This window comes from Salmo trutta, chromosome 20 (genome assembly GCF_901001165.1).
Source record: "Salmo trutta chromosome 20, fSalTru1.1, whole genome shotgun sequence".
Lineage (NCBI taxonomy): Eukaryota > Metazoa > Chordata > Actinopteri > Salmoniformes > Salmonidae > Salmo > Salmo trutta.
Window position 1 is genome coordinate 51,513,748 of NC_042976.1, and position 17,344 is coordinate 51,531,091.

The following is a 17,344-nucleotide window of genomic DNA, read 5'->3' on the forward strand; positions in this document are numbered from 1 at the left end:
GTGACAAAAAAATTACAACAATATCTATGGGCTAAAAAACAAATGAAAAAAAAAACTGCTCTACTGCTCCACTCCTCTACTGTACTGCACTCTGTACTGTGATGTCCAAACTTGTGAAGCATCTACGTCTATGATTGGTACAGATTTGGTCTGGTCTGGACCAACCTTGTTTGGGGGTGGAGTTCGTTAGAATTATAGCCTGTGTGTAGAATAATACCCAAACATGCAAAGGAGGATATGACATTTTTATACCTACGTGTACCTACTCAGGATGAAGAGAATGACATCGATAATTATGCATTTCTGTATAGTACAGATCGAGGACCCATGATGTCATTCTGTTCCCATCATTCTGTTACCAGGTGTTGATCCACTTCACTTACTGTAGTTCAATAACCAAATAGATTTTTTTTCAAACTCAAGGTGTCATGTCATAGCTGATACCCCATTCTTTCTACAAACATATTTGACTCTTAATTCGGACTAGATATTTAAGAGTTTTTGAAAACGTGGTCACATAAAAAAAACTAAGGGAGATTTTTGTCATTTTGTTACCAAACTTTGCATCTGCATTGTTCCTCAAGTAAACACGTCTTAGTGAAATGTTCAGTGGCAATTGTGAAGTAGACTTCTGCATATAGGTGTATGGTTTGTTAAAGTTTCAATCAATGGTTTTAGCTTGGCATGCATTTTAAAGAGAAAAGGTGAGTTTTAGCTTCTCTGTTACCGTGGAATTACCCCTTTAAGGATAAGGTTAGTGTACTTTGTCATCTCTACCATCACACTTTATTTTTCTTCCTATAGTTACAAAGAAATGTACAGGCCTATTTCAGAGTACTCCTCAAGTGTGAAACAAACTTAGAAAGTAGGCCTAAGTTTTGTTGAAGCTAATAGATACTCACAGCTACAATTAATGTGCCCGGTGATTGCATCCTGCTCATGAGAGAAAATGTCCCTCTCTTGAAATGGGAGGCTAATTGTAGTCTCTGGCAACTTTACTCCTACATTATAGCACTTACACCCTGTAATTTAGTTTTCACTCTTCTTCAAATCTGTACCAACATAATATGCTAAGTGTAGCAATTACATTGCAAATTGCTTCTGACAGCATGATGCGTTTAGAGGACACATTTATTTTTTGGGGCCGCGAGGTGAAAGAGACACAGTGGGCATAGGCATTATACTGTCCTCTCTATGTCTAATATAATTTCCCCATGCCTTGACCATTTTCGAATCGTGGACATTGACGTTAAAGTATTTCGCTAAGTGCAATTGGAGAAGGCTGTTTCCCTCTGGCTATTGGAATAAGACAGGGTGAAATTATAGTCTACTTATTGTCACTGATAATGGTCCATGGACTAGGTTAATTATATTGTGCTTATGTGATGTGCAGAGAGTCTTGGCAGAGTCCTGAACAAATGGATGGAATAATTTGGATTTTACTTTCATTTCTGTCCAACTGCAGTTTGCTTATATGTTCAGGGTAACTGTTCATTTTATCAAGGTACCTAGTAAGGCTGACATTGAGCTGACATTAATTAAGAGGGAATTGATAGGCCTAACACTTATTGAAATTAACATTGATTATGTTTTCTTTTGATATTTGGTGTATGTGCACACAGTCCGGACTGTTTTGACTGTTGAATGATGTCTCTCTCTTCCAGTAATTTGACTGCTGTAGTATTCTCTCTATCTTACAACAGGTAACCCCTAAGGTACTGATACAGCATCACGCTCCCCCTGTCTATCTCTGGCTGGTCTCTCTGCCCCCCTCTGACCTGGGGATGAATGCACCAATGAGGAGCCAGCTCACAGTGAGTCACATAACCCCTCACCACTGTCCCACTCCCATTCTATCCCACAACACCTCTCTCCACTGAGTGTGTTGTTTGCATATATGCCTCTGTGAGATGTTGGTGGGCGTTTTCTTGTCTCTCTTTGATCGTACTGTAGATGTTGGTATTGTACATGCACATTGTATACCATATATGCCATGAGGTTGACTAACTGTTATGTGTTATTTACAGGGTATGCCTGATCGCATGTTATGTGCAGTGCTGGAGCAATTTCAGCTTTACTTTTCCCTTTGGTATGTGTGCTTTGTCTCCATTGAGGGCGTCATATCCCCCTGTATGTGTACTTCTGTTCCAATTCAATCGGCCCTTGCATACCACACACACACAGACTCTCACATACATCCCTCTCTCAGTCACTGTGCTGTAGCTTGTAAGCCTAACCTGTAGCCTGCTAGCCTTTGATGTTTATTACACATGGAAGATCGAGTATGATCTTTACGTCTCGGTAAGTGAGTTACTGAAGCTGTTGTTCCAATGTGAATACACTTGTTCTGTGTTCACATGTGTGCTCTGTTGTCTATCACGATGGCCATTCAACAACACAACGTTGTTTGATATTAAAGCATACACCTGTTGTCTATTATGTTATGAGTAGAATCTGGGCAGGAACTCCAAATCTGGGCAGACTTTTTTTGTATTTTGATATCGGAAAGCTTATAGACGGATTGGTATTAATGAAGCAAGCCAAGTGCTACTTTTTTATTCAGAAAATAAAAAAGTTGTGCAGTTTTTACATCCTTTTTTATACTCGTCTCAGGGAGGTAATAATTTCCAGTTTGAAATAGTGTAATTGTAAGTGGATATTCCCCACAATGTTTAACTGAAAGCCAGTTGTCAAGACTTGATTACGCCAAGGATTGCATTGTCATCTTTGAAGAGCTAATGTATGTATAACCAGTACCAGTGTTACACCATAACAGTATCTCCCCACATAAATCTGATCAGAATTATAGATAAACAACAATTCTGCAAACTCCATTTTAGATTGGACATTTCAAAGGCTGCCGAGCTGGCACGAAATTTTAAAGACAGTTCCACTCTATGAACATTCCATGCCAACAAAGAGGATAAAATCCACATAGAGTTTGAAATACTAGAACTTGAGTAGAATTCTATGGATTGAACTCTTCATTATTTATGATACAATTGAAACAATTCTCAGGATGTTCAGACTTGGATGCAGCCAGATAACTCTGCAACTCTGAGACTTTGCCCTGGTCACTTACTTCCTGTGTGTGTGTATCAGATCCACTCTCTGTATAGTACGGCCAGCCCCAGCATGCTGAAGAGGAAGCAGAGCTCGAGGGTTGAGGCCCAGCCCATGACTGACTTTGGGCCTGACGAAACCCTCGCCGACAGTGCCGACATCTTCTGGATCAACAAACCAGTGAGTGGGTGACTATTTCAGTCACAAGGGACTGGGCCATATTTGAAATGGAAAATTGGCACATTTAGACGCCAATTCAATTAATTGTAGGTAAAGTAAAGGTACACTATGGGTTCACTCAGACTGTTTAGGCTGTATTTTACAGCTGTGTGGCTTGTTTCAATATCCAATTAAAATGTAAACTACGTTCAAATAGTTTGTTTTTTTACCAATGGACTAGTCCCAAAACTGCAAACTCCCAAGTTAAATCAAGCGCAACTCAAATAGTAACTGACATACAGTACAATATGTATTTGACCCAAGTACGAGTGGATTCTCACCTTTCCTTGTCTGTCCCCTTCCTCCTCCTCCCCAGTGGGTGCACTCTCTGCTGCGAGCCTGTGCCATCATCAGCGTCATCAGCGTGTGTATGAACACACCCAAGACGTTCGAGCACTACCCCCCGCTTCAGTACGTGACCTTTACCCTGGACACGCTGCTCATGTTCCTCTACACCGCTGAGATGATCGCCAAGATGCACATCAGAGGAATCATCAAGGTAATAATAAAAACAATCCATTTTCTGTACAAAAAAATAAAACAAATATAACTATGTACATTTTATGCCCAAGCTTTCAAATCTAACTTTACATAGCTCTTTACACTCACATCCCGTATACTGTATAAAAATGGCAGATTTGGTCACTGATAAGCGCATAAATTGTAACGCACTGGCTGTACAGTAACATGCTATACATTACGTCAGAGCTCATTATTGTGAACCGTATTGTGAAGAAAATCCCCCACATGAGTCACACCTTTATGCACTCATAACTCTGTTCTTTGTGCACCAAAATGAATAACTGTTTCTCTAAAGTGCCCTATGAATGCCTATCACTGGAAGATGGTATTTTATGAATTAGCTAGTGTTTTTGGCAATATAATAAGCTTTTAAATGATGACCGTCTGACCCACATTGCGATTTGTAATGAAACATTTTTGAATTGTGTAATGGTGGGGATGCAGGGCAGCGTTCCAAACTAAAAACTACAAGTGGGCTTGCTTCAGTTCCTCCAAATCCACAGCCAGGAGAGCTCTTTCTCTGAGTCATATAAGTGTATTTAAATGACTTAGGAACTGTGCACACGTTTAAAAGGTGTATGGCGACTTGGAGACATCAGTTAGACCTCTCACTCAAACCCTTGTCATTGTCTTCTACTGCATATTCTTGTTATGTTTCTGAATATATCCAGAGTATTTCCAGATTTCATTCTCAACAAATGCCTTCGAAAAGTACAGTGACGTTCCAATGCACATAAAATCAACAGTGTAATGGCTGAATTTGGTCGTGTGTCAGGTGAACTGTTGTTTGCTTCACCTTTTCTGATAATTTCCCCATAATCTCCAAAGTCTTCCCTTTCAATTGCTACCATGATTTTGCATATGCTTTTCAGATTTTTTCTCTTAGAAACATTTCTACTTGGGCCTGTCCATATACGTCAGTTCCCCAGAGTGTAAATGGTTTTAAAGTGCATTTAAACATCACAACACATTTGACAGAAAACTGCCACAATAAAAGATAGTGAGACTATTCATATTTCTGGTCATTTAGGGAGGACCCTTTTTAGCTCAAGAGCACCACCATAGTCAAATGATCTGTAGTGTAATTTAATACAGTGGGAAAGTGCCCTAGCAATGCTGTAAACAAAGGCCATTTCGGATCCACTCTGATAGTCGATTGTAGCGTAGATGCTGCACAGTTTATAGAACTCCATTGAAATTGGGGGAAGAGTGGATCCGAAATCCGTTGTGGTAGAGGGGTGTGACGCCTCACTTTCCCATCATATGCCCTCTATTTAGATAATAGTGTCCTTGGGTGTTCTCTAACTTTTGAGTGATGGCTTCTGCTTAGCCACTAAGTATTTGATCTGCTGATTATATGGATGTGTTTGACAACCATCAATCAGAATGAATGTTGTGCTAAAAAATAAGTGCCCGTTTTCTGTCCTTTAAATTATGACCCTTTGACATTACTCAAATGTTTCTGTCCAAAAATACCCCATTAATATGGATCTGTATTAGTATTCACATTCTTTCAGATACTATGGCTGCGGTTGAGTTTCCCTGGTTCAATGGAACCATGGGTAGTCCCAATATTGCAAACCCTGCCCACCAACCTAGCACTCCATGCAGGATCAATCAAATGTTCATAGTATTTGAAAGAAATCAAAATGCTATTTGAACCCAAGTCTGATAGGGTCAGACAGATCCAGGGAAATAGATGGTGTGCTACAGAAGCATCCGGAAACAAGAAATCTGGCAGATGAAAGGCCTAAATTACTGCGGTGGAAAGTGTAGACAGCTTAATTGGCAAATCAAGGATAACAAGCACACTGACAGGAAGTCATCAGACGAACACTGAAACACTGTTCACGCCAAAGCGGAAAACAGCCGAGCTATTTGGGTAATGTTTCTGTCAGTGTGGACAGGTCAATACCGCCTCTTAACATTTGCCATCCCGGTGTTAAAAGGGATGAGGGATAATTATTTTGTATTGTGTGTGTGTGTAAGCGTGTCTGTCTGTCATCACTGAGTCCTCATCAAAGTAAAAATAGATTGTTGTCCGTATCAATAGCAACATGTCAAGTTGACCATCAAGATGATGGATGATATTGATGATTGTGTGAATCAATACCAAGCGAGTGAAAGCCCAATGTTTCCATTATAAAGTCCCTTTATTCTTTTCCAAAATATGGTATGATGTTTCACACAGTTTTACTCATTTAGACAGTCTATTTATTATTCTGTCACAGATTCTAGGAGTTATAGCTCATTGTCCCTTTCCCCCCTTCCCAAAAATAAGACTCCACATAACATTATTCAACCTGTTAGTGTGGTTTTGATGTCTCACATAGTTGGAATCTTGTGCTTGCAACACTGCGCTTCTGAATTGGATACTAAAAGTCCAATGCAGCTGTTTTTCTTTCAATATCAAATAATTTCCAGGTTACAATTAAGTACCTTACTGTGATTGTTTCCAACACCATCAAGTTTTCTGATTACACGACGGTAGTAGACCTGATCACCGGTGACGATGAGACAACCTACAGTGACCTAGCAGGTCAACAACCTCTCCCTCAACGTCAGTAAGACCAAGGAGCTGATCGTGGACTACAGGAAATGGGGGGGGGGGGGGGGGGGGGGGAGCTGCAGTGGAGCAGGTCAAGAGCTTCAAGTTCCACTGTGTCCAAATCACTAAGGACTTAAAATTGTCCACACACACGCAAACAGTCGGGAAGAGAGCGTGACAGCGCCTCTTCCCCCTCAGGAGGTTGAAAATATTTGTCATGGGCCCTCAAATTCTCAAAAGGTTCTCCAGCTGCACCATTGAGAGCATCTTGACTGGCTGCGTCACTGCTTGGTATGGCAACTACACCATCCTCGATTGCATGGCGCTGCAGAGGGTGGCGCGGACAGCCCAGTGTATCACTTGGGCTGAGCTCCTTGCCATCCAGGACCTCGATATCAGGCGGTGTGAAAGGAAGGTCCGGAAAGCGGTATCGGAGAATCAAGTCCGACACCAACAGGCTCCTGAACAGCTTTTATCCCTAAGCCGTAAGACTGCTAAATAGCTAACAAAATCTGCATATACCCTTGTATTTTATTTATATTTAGGCACTGTCTATGCACACTCACACTCTCTCTTTGCACATTCTACGCACGCATGCACGCACGCACACACACACACACACTTCATTTGCTCACACACGCATAACACGCACACACATTTATATTGACTACACACACACAATCGCATACAATTATTATTGCTGCTACTCTGTTTATTATATCTAACCCTACCACTTCAGTATCCCTGCACATTGTAAATATGGTATTGGCACTGACCCTGTATATGTGACTCACCATCTGGATTCGGTCTTATGTAGCAAAATGTGAAATTGTGTTTTTTACAATTTCTCTGGGAAACGAATAGTAACCTCTGCTAGGGAGCCAGCCAGCTAATTTTAGCTCCAGCTAATGTTAGCTAGCTAGCTAACAGTACACTTTAGCCTAAGACATATAGCTAGCTAGCTAAATAATTAAAACTTCTTCAGGAATGGTGGGTCCCCTGCGGGACGGTTGAGCTAACGTAGGCTAATGTGATGAGGGTGTAAGTAACAAGAACATTTCCCAGGACATAGACATATCTGACATGGGCAGAAAGCTTAAATTCTTGTTAATCTAACTGCACTGTCCAATTTACAGTAGCTATTACAGTGAAATAATACCATGCTATTGTTTGAGGAGAGTGCACAGTTTTGAACATGAAAGTTATTAATAAACAAATTAGGCACATTTGGGCAGTCTTGATACAACATTTTGAACAGAAGTGCAATGGTTCATTGGATCAGTCTAACACTTTGTACATGCACTGCTGCCGTCTAGTGGCCAAAATATAAATTGCACCTGGGCTGGAATAATACATCGTGGCCTTTCTCTTGCATTTCAAAGATGATTGGTTTTTTGGTTTTTCTTTGTATTATCTTGTACCAGATCTAATGTGTGACAGTTGAAGTTGGAAGTTTACGTACACCTTAGCCAACTATGTTTAAATTCCCTGTCTTGGGTCAGTTAGGATGACCACTTTATTTTAAGAATGTGAAATGTCAGAATAATAGTAGAGAGAATTATTTATTTCAGCTTTTATTTCTTTCATCACATTCCCAGTGGGTCAGAAGATTACATACACTCAATTCGTATTTGGTAGCATTGCCTTTAAATTATTTAACTTGGGTCAAACATTTCGGGTAGCCTTCCACAAGCTTCCCACAATAAGTTGGCTGAATTTTGGCCCATTCCTCCTGACAGAGCTGGTGCAACTGAGTCAGGTTTGTAGTCCTCCTTGCTCGCACACACTTTTTCAGTTCTGCCCACACATTTTTCTATAGGATTGAGGTCAGGGTTTTGTGATGGCCACTCCAATACCTTGACTTGGTTGTCCTTAAGCCATTTTGCCACAACTTTGGAAGTATGCTTGGGGTCATTGTCCATTTGGAAGACCCATTTACATTACATTTACATTTTAGTCATTTAGCAGACGCTCTTATCCAGAGCGACTTACAGTAGTGAATGCATACATTTCATACAATTTCATACATATCATACTTTTTTTTTTTCCTGTGCTGGCCCCCCGTGGGAATCGAACCCACAACCCTGGTGTTGTAAACACCATGCTCTACCAACTGAGCTACAGGGAAGGCATTTGCGACCAAGCTTTAACTTCCTGACTGATGTCTTGAGATGTTGCTTAAATATATCCACATAATTTTCCTACCTCATGATGCCATCTATTTTGTGAAGTGCACCAGTCCCTCCTGCAGCAAAGCACCCCAACAACATGATGCTGCCACTCCCGTAATTCACGGTTGGGATGGAGTTCTTCGGCTTGCAAGCCTCCCCCTTTTTCCTCCAAACATGACGATGGTCATTCTGGCCAGACTGTTCTATTTTTGTTTCATCAGACCAGAGGACATTTCTCCAAAAAGTACGATCTTTGTCCCCATGTGCAGTTGCAAACCGCAGTCTGACTTTTTTATGGCGGTTTTGGCCTAGTGGCTTCTTCCTAGTTGAGCGGCCTTTCAGGTTATGTCAATATAGGACTCGTTTTACTGTGGATTTACATACTTTTGTACCATTTTCCTCCAGCATCTTCACAAGGTCCTTTGCTGCTGTTCTGGGATTGATTTGCACTTTCGCACCAAAGTACGTTCATCTCTAGGAGACAGAATGCGTCTCCTTCCTGAGCGGCATGACGGCTGCATGGTCCCATGGTGTTTATACTTGCGTACTATTGTTTGTACAGATGAACGTGGTACCTTCAGGCGTTTGGAAATTGCTCCCAAGGATGAACCAGACTTGTGGAGATCTACAATTTGTTTTCTGAGGTCTTGGATGATTTCTTTAGATTTTTCCCATGATGTCAAGCAAAGAGGCACTGAGTTTGATGGTAGGCCTTGAAATGCATCCACAGGTACACCTCCAATTGAACCAAATGATGTCAATTAGCCTATCAGAAGCTTCTAAAGCATTTTCTGGAATTTTCCAAGCTGTTTAAAGGCACAGTCAACTTAGTGTATGTAAACTTCTGACCCACTGGAATTGTGATACAGTGAATAAGTGAAATAATCTGTATGTAAACAATAGTTGGAAAAATGACTTGTCTCATGCACAAAGTAGATGTCCTAACCGACTTGCCAAAACTATAGTTTGTTAACAAGACATTTGTGGAGTGGTTGAAAAACAACTTTTAATGACTCCAACCTAAGTGTACAGTTGAAGTCGGAAGATTACATATACTTAGGTTGGAGTTATTAAAAGTAGTTTTTCAACCACTCCACAAATTTCTGGCAAACCAGACAATATTTAAAGGGCCTATTTATATAATGAACATGAATTCGGAGGGCAGAAATGTTTAAATATGAAAGCGTTAGACCTCTCACTAATGTCATCAGTCATACAAAAGTTATACTTAATCCGAACTGGTTCTCTAGCAAATAAATTCAAGAATGGCCTTTTTCCCTTTTTTCAGATTACAACTGCTCACTCTCGGTTATTTGAAAATGAAATAGTCTCCAAAATATTGTTATTTTTTTAAAGAAGCTATAAAACATTGGTTGCAATTTCAGTTTAATCCACCAGAAAAGACAGAACAAATAATACAACAAATATTGTGTGCTCCCGATTGACGCAGCCGTCTAAGGCAATGCATCTCAGTGCTAATGGCGTCACTACAGACCCTGGTTTTATTCCAGGCTGTATCACATCCGGCTGTGATTAGGAGGCCCATAGGGCGTCACACAATTGGACCAGCATCGTCCAGGTTAGGGTTTGGCTGGGGTAGGCCTTCATTATAAATAAGAATTTGTTCTTAACTGTCTTGCCTAGTTATAAAAAGGTTCAATAAAAGAACGTGTTTTTCGATAATGTTTAAAAAAGGTATTGTAAATGATATCATAAATAGGACTGGTGAAGTTATGTCACACATGCAGCTAACACAAATATATGGAATTATATGCTCTATAAAAAATTACAACCAGCTAATTGCAGCATTACCGCAAAATGGAGTAGGAAAGTGGATGGGGAAAAAGTAAGAAACTTGTCTGTCGGTCCTGCATTAAAGGTCAAAATTGTGATGAATTAAACTGGCATATGTTCATATGTAGCTAGTTTTTGGTCACAGGTCCAGGAATGGCTGAATAATTTGTCTTTTATTTTACCTTTATTTAACTAGGCAAGTCAGTTAAGAACAAATTCTTATTTTCAATGATGGCCTAGAAACAGTGGGGTAACTTCCTTGTTCAGGGGCAGAACAACAGATTTGTACCTTGTCAGCTCGGGGATTCGATCTTGCAACCATCCGGTTAATAGTCCAATGCTCTAACCACTAGGCTACCTACAATTGCAACATTTACCTGCAGCTAACACTGCAGATACAGTGAGGGGAAAAAGTATTTGATCCCCTGCTGATTTTGTACGTTTGCCCACTGACAAAGAAATGATCAGTCTATAATTTTAATGGTAGGTTTATTTGAACAGTGAGAGACAGAATAACAACAACAAAATCCAGAAAAACACACAATACAATTCAGAGTGTTTTCTATCCAAATCTGTTAATAATATGCATATCCTAGCTTCTGAGTTGGGGTAGGAGGCAGTTAAAAATTGGCACATTTTTTCAAAATTTTCAATACTGCCCCCTAGCCCCAACAGGTTAATGAGTGAAATAAGTATTTGACCCCTCTGCAAAACATGACTTAGTACTTGGTGGCAAAACCCTTGTTGGCAATCACAGAGGTCAGATGTTTCTTGTAGTTGGCCACCAGGTTTGCACACATCTCAGGAGGGATTTTGTCTCACTCCTCTTTGCAGATCTTCTCCAAGTCATTAAGGTTTTGAGGCTGACGTTTGGCAACTCGAACCTTCAGCTCCCTCCACAGATTTTCTATGGGATTAAGGTCTGGAGACTGGCTAGGCCACTCCAGGACCTTAATGTGCTTCTTCTTGAGCCACTCCTTTGTTGCCTTGGCCGTGTGTTTTGGGTCATTGTCATGCTGGAATACCCATCCACGACCCATTTTCAATGCCCTGGCTGAGGGAAGGAGGTTCTCAAGATTTGGCGGTACATGGCCCCGTCCATCGTCCCTTTGATGTGGTGAAGTTGTCCTGTCCCCTTAGCAGAAAAACACCCCCAAAGCATAATCTTTCCACCTCCATGTTTGACGGCGTAGATGGTGTTCTTGGGGTCATAGGCAGCATTCCTCCTCCTCCAAAAAAGACGAGTTGAGTTGATGCCAAAGAGCTCCATTTTGGTCTCATCTGACCACAACACTTTCACCCAGTTGTCCTCTGAATCATTCAGATGTTCATTGGCAAACTTCAGACGGGCATGTATATGTGCTTTCTTGAGCAGGGGGACCTTGCGGGCGCTGCAGGATTTCAGTCCTTCACGGCATAGTGTGTTACCAATTGTTTTCTTGGTGACTATGGTCCCAGCTGCCTTGAGATCATTGACAAGATCCTCCCGTGTAGTTCTGGGCTGATTCCTCACCGTTCTCATGATCATTGCAACTCCACGAGGTGAGACCTTGCATGGAGCCCCAGGCCGAGGGAGATTGACAGTTCTATTGTGTTTCTTCCATTTGCAAATAATCGCACCAACTGTTGTCACCTTCTCACCAAGCTGCTTGGCGATGGTTTTGTAGCCCATTCCAGCCTTGTGTAGGTCTACAATGTTGTCCCTGACATCCTTGGAGAGCTCTTTGGTCTTGGCCATGGTGGAGAGTTTGGAATCTGATTGATTGATTGCTTCTGTGGACAGGTGTCTTTTATACAGGTAACAAACTGAGATTAGGAGCTCTCCTTTTAAAAGTGTGCTCCTAATCTCAGCTCATTACCTGTATACAAGACACTTGGGAGCCAGACATCTTTCTGATTGAGAGGGGGTCAAATACTTATTTCCCTCATTAAAATGCAAAGCAATTTCAAACATTTTTGACATGCGTTTTTCTGGATTTTTTGTTGCTGTTATTCTGTCTCTCACTGTTCAAATAAACCTACCATTAAAATTATAGACTGATCATTTCTTTGTCAGTGAGCAAACGTACAAAATCAGCAGGGATCAAATACTTTTTTCCCTCACTGTAGCAATACTGGGTGATTTGAAAAGTCATAGTCAATCGATCAATAATGTAATATTTATTTTAAGAAAAAAAAATCTTTAATTTACAATCTGCAGAAACTATGAGAATAGAAAGGTTGTGACGCATCACAGCACAGTTGAAAAATATATGGCAAATAGAAATCCAATATGGATGGTGTTAAGAGATAGATGGGAGGGGTTGAATAGAGCTGACGGGTGGGACGAATAACAACAAGATAACAAATGTAAAACATACTGGGTCTGTAAAATGTTTATAGGTTCAGAACTTTTGTGAAATAGCACAGTTACAAATATATGGCAAATAGAACTGGATGGACATCAGAAGTAGAGGAAGGCCAGGACTAAAAACAAACAAAATATAACTATTGTAAAATAGATTGTGTCCGTAAAATGTATATAGTATGTATATTGTGGAAGTAGAGTAGAGCCTAAGTGTTATTGTTTATTCGTTTTTCCTATTAGGGGAGGAGTGGTAGGGTTTGCGTGGAATAATAAACGAAAATATATTTTAAAAAGATATGTGTATATATACACTACCGTTCAAAAGTTTGGTGTCACTTAGAAATGTCCTTGTCTTTGAAAGAAAAGCAACAACAAAAAATGTCCATTAAAATAACATCAAATTGATCAGAAATACAGTGTAGTCATTGTTAATCAATTTGATATTATTTTAATGGACAAACAATATGCTTTTCTTTCAAAAACAAGGACATTTCTATGTTACCCCAAACTTTTTAGTGTGTGTGTGTGTGTGTATATATATATATATATATATATATATATATATTTACCCCAAAAATATATGGGGGATTAGAAAGGGAAAGTAACAGGTGGGGGATTAGAAAGGGAAAAAAGTAACACGTACTCCTATATGCTTAATTTAGAGTTATTTATGTAACTTTAGTTGTGATGCAAATGTTGGGCTATATGTTTAGATTTGACATTAATTCTAAGGCTGCATGATGGGACTCTAATGATGATTTGAAAAAAGTTGCATGAAAGGCATGAGCTCTGCTTTGTTCTTTGCGCAAGCTGAACAAACTTCATAAGTCTCTCATTCACAAGTTGACAAGCACTTGATAATGCTTCAAATTTCCCTGTGGCATCCCCTTTGTATGGCCGTAATGCCCCTTTAAAAAAAAGCCTTTTGTGTCTGTTTTTCCCTTGGGCTGTTTATAATAATTATAATTATCTTCCTCCGTCTGCCTGTTCCGAATCACCTCTCTCTCACATGACTCTGTCACATGATCGGGTCTTTCTCACAGGCTACAAGTGAAGACAGACACATCAGGAATGAAACTGCGTGCGTCCATATCCAATTCCAAGATGCATATTGAAGATATTGGAAGAACTGTTCGCATTTTCTTTTTGTCAACCAACAAGATGAGTAGGCCTAATGAACAGCACTAGCCTATGTCAATCTACTGTCCCCTATAGTACAAAAGTTGACCTATTCTGTGCAATAAAAAAATATTCCAAACATAGTGTGGAACTGTGCAACTCAATATTAGGAAGGTGTTGTTAGGTTCTGAACAAACCAGGTTTATTCACCCACTAGGTCATACAGCTACAAAGACGAAGTATGATTACACAAGCACATATATTTCTAGTCAGGAACTTGCCTGATTCGAGAACGATTGTGGGCGTGGAGCTGTATGCATGTGAGATAGGACTGTAGTCGGAGAGTCGTTGGGGCGGGCTTCTCTGGCCTGCCTTACCAGGAACTGAAACTAGACTGTTGTCATTTGCCCCTCTCCTTAGGAACCTTGACATTCAACTGTCACGTGTGCTCCCTCTCCGGCCTTTAGGTCACCAGGCTGCTCATTATGGCGCACACCTGTCACCAGCGTTACACGCATAATGACACTCACTTGGACTCCATCACCTCCTTGATTACATCCATCACCTCCTTGATTATATGTCACTCCCTTTGGTTTCTTCCGCAGTCGTCATTGTTGCTGTTTCATGTCTGTGTGCTGTTCGTGTTTCTTGTTTTGTTCATTTATTAATTAAATGTATTCACTCCCTGAACTTGCTTCCCGACTCTCAGCGTACATCGTTACATCAACAATAACATGTTTGAACAGAATATTAACTTTCTGCACTTCCCCTTGTCTCACTCAGTAACTTTCCACACACACAGTTCCTTTCCACCCTTCATTGACCCCAACATATACATTACTTATACATTTAAAGTAATCAATAATTTCTAGTATGGTAACACGAATAAGTATATTTCAAGCTAGAATCCAACAGTCCCTCCTTTTTGAATAGTAACTCCATACTGATGAACATTATACAAACTTTGAAATTACGTATTTAAGACTGTTGTAAAAGCATTCCAGGTGAAGCTGGTTGAGAGAATGCCAAGAGTGTGCAAAGGTGTCATCAAGGCAAATGGTGGCTACTTTGAAGAATCTAAAATCTATAATATACAGTACCAGTCAAAAGTTTGGACACACCTACTCATTCAAGGGTTTTTCTTTATTTTTAATATTTTCTACAATGTAGAATAATAGTGAAGACGTCAGTAGTATGAAATAATACATATGGAATCATGTAGTAAAAGTGTTAAACAAGTCAAAATATATTTGCTTTGATGACAGCTTTGTACACTCTTGGCTTTCTCTCAACCAGCTTCATGAGGTAGTCACCTGGAATGCATTTAAATTAACAGGTGTGCCTTGTTAAAAGTAAATTTAATGTGTTTGAGTCAATCAGTTGTGTTGTAACAACGTATATACAAGGTGGTATACAGAAGATATCCCTATTTGGTAAAAGACCAAGTCCATATTATGGCAAGAACAGCTCAAATAAGCAAAGTGAAACGACAGTCCATCATTATTTTAAGACACATTTCAAGACCTTTGAACATTTCTTCAAGTGCAGTCACAAAAAACATTTAGCTTTATGATCAAACTGGCTCTCATGAGGACTGCCACAGGAAATTAACTGCACCTCAGATTGCATCCCAAATAAATAAATGCTCCTCAGAGTTCAAGTAACAGACAAATCTCAACGTCAACTGTTCAGAGGAGACTATGTGAATCAGGCCTTCATGGTCGAACACCTCCAGGGTGTGTAAGGGCTATTTGACCAAGAAGGAGAGTGATTGAGTGCTGCTTCAGATGACCTGGCCTCCACAATCACCCAACCTCAACCCAAATGAGATGGTTTGGGATGAGTTGGACCGCAGAGTGAAGGTATGCCAGCAGCATACCACCCTGCATCCCACAGCTGGCTTGCTTTTGAAGCTAAGCAGGGTTGGTCTTGGTCGGTCCTTGGATGGGAGACCAGATGCTTCTGGAAGTGGTGTTGGAGGGCCAGTATGAGGCACCCTTTCCCCTGGTCTAAAAAAAATATCCCAATGCCCCTGGGCAGTGATTGGGGACATTGCCCTGTGTAGGGTGCTGTCTTTTGAATTGGACGTTAAATGGGTGTCCTGATTCTCTGTGGTTACTAAAGAATCCCATGGCACTTATCGTAAGAGTAGGTTCAAGTAACAGACACATCTCAACATCAACTGTTCAGAGGAGACTGCGTGAATCAGGCCTTCATGGTCGAATTGCTTCAAGGAAACCACTACTAAAAGACACCAATTAGAAGAAGAGATTTACTTGGGCCAAGAAACCTGTCCTTTGGTCTGATGAGTCCAAATTTGAGTTTTTTGGTTCCAACCGCCGTGTCTTTGGGAGACGCAGAGTAGGTGAACGGATGACCTCTGCATGTGTGGTTTCCACATTGAAGCATGGAGGTGTGATGGTGTGGCGGTGATTTGCTGGTGACACTGTCTGTGATTTATTATTATTTTTTAATTCAAGGCACACTTAACCAGCATTGCTACCACAGCATTCTGCAGTGATACACCATCCCATCTGGTTTGGGCTTAGTCCTACTATCATTTGTTTTTCAACAGGACAATGACCCAACATACCTCCAGGCAGTGTAAAGGTTATTTGACCAAGAAGGAGAATGATCGAGTGCTACATCAGCTGGCCTGGCCTCCACAATCACCTGACCTCAACCAAATTGAGATAGTTTGGGATGAGTTGGACCACCGAGTGAAGGAAAAGCAGCTAACAAGTGCTTAGCATATGTGGGAACTCCTTCAAGACTGTTGTAAAAGCATTCTTTGTGAAGCTGGTTGAGAGAATGCCAAGAGTGTGCAAAGCTGTCATCAAGGCAAAGGGTGGCTACTTTGAAGAATCTCAAATATAAAATCTAATTTGATTTGTTTAACACTTTTGTGGTTACTACATGATTCTCTGTGTTATTTTAGAGTTTTGATGTCTTCACTATTATTCTACATGTAGAAAATAGTAAAAATAAAGAAAACCTTTAAATGATTAGGTGTGTCCAAACTTTTGACTGGTACTTTATATTTATAACCTCCTACTAGGCAGGGTCAGCTCCTTATACTAGACAGCTAATACATCTCTGTTGCTAGTCAGGAACTTAATTAGTTCCTCTCACTGGTGTAGTCATGGTCCTGCCTGATGCTAGAACCTTCTTGGGTATGGAGGTGTATGGGTGTGTGAGAGGACTGTAGTAGGAGGGTTGTTTGAGTGGTCCCCTCTGGCCCCCCTCCCAGAGGTTTCTTCTGACTTCATCTGTTGAGTTAACCTCGAGCCGAATTCCTCGCTCCTCCCTAGTTCCGTAGCTCGCCTGCCTTATCAGGAACTGAAACTAGACTGTTGTCCTATGCCTATCTTCTTAGGAACCTTGATATTCAACAATAATAGAATATTAACTTTCTGCACTTCCCCTTGTCTCACTCAGTATCTTTCCATACACCCAGTTCCTATCCACCCGTCATTGACCCCAGCATATACATTCCTTATACATATAACGTAATCAATAAGTTATAGTATGTTAACACAAATAAGTTTATTTCAAGCTAGA

General features: G+C 40.5%; 1 protein-coding gene across 7 annotated transcripts in view; it reads left to right on the plus strand.

Annotated features, from left to right (window-relative positions):
• nalcn (sodium leak channel, non-selective) overlaps window positions 1-17,344 on the plus strand; it is a 336,159-nt gene that overhangs the window by 19,513 nt on the left and 299,302 nt on the right. For 4 of the 7 annotated variants that reach the window (XM_029703656.1, XM_029703652.1, XM_029703651.1 and 1 more), the window contains exons 2-4: window positions 1,704-1,814; window positions 3,103-3,243; window positions 3,599-3,781. In XM_029703656.1, the coding sequence (XP_029559516.1) occupies window positions 1,785-1,814; window positions 3,103-3,243; window positions 3,599-3,781 (354 nt within the window). In that variant the 5' untranslated portion in view covers window positions 1,704-1,784. Of the gene's footprint in view, window positions 1-1,703; window positions 1,815-2,027; window positions 2,090-3,099; window positions 3,244-3,598; window positions 3,782-17,344 lie in introns of those variants that run through there. The other 3 variants (XM_029703654.1, XM_029703658.1, XM_029703657.1) reach the window with 3 other exon arrangements.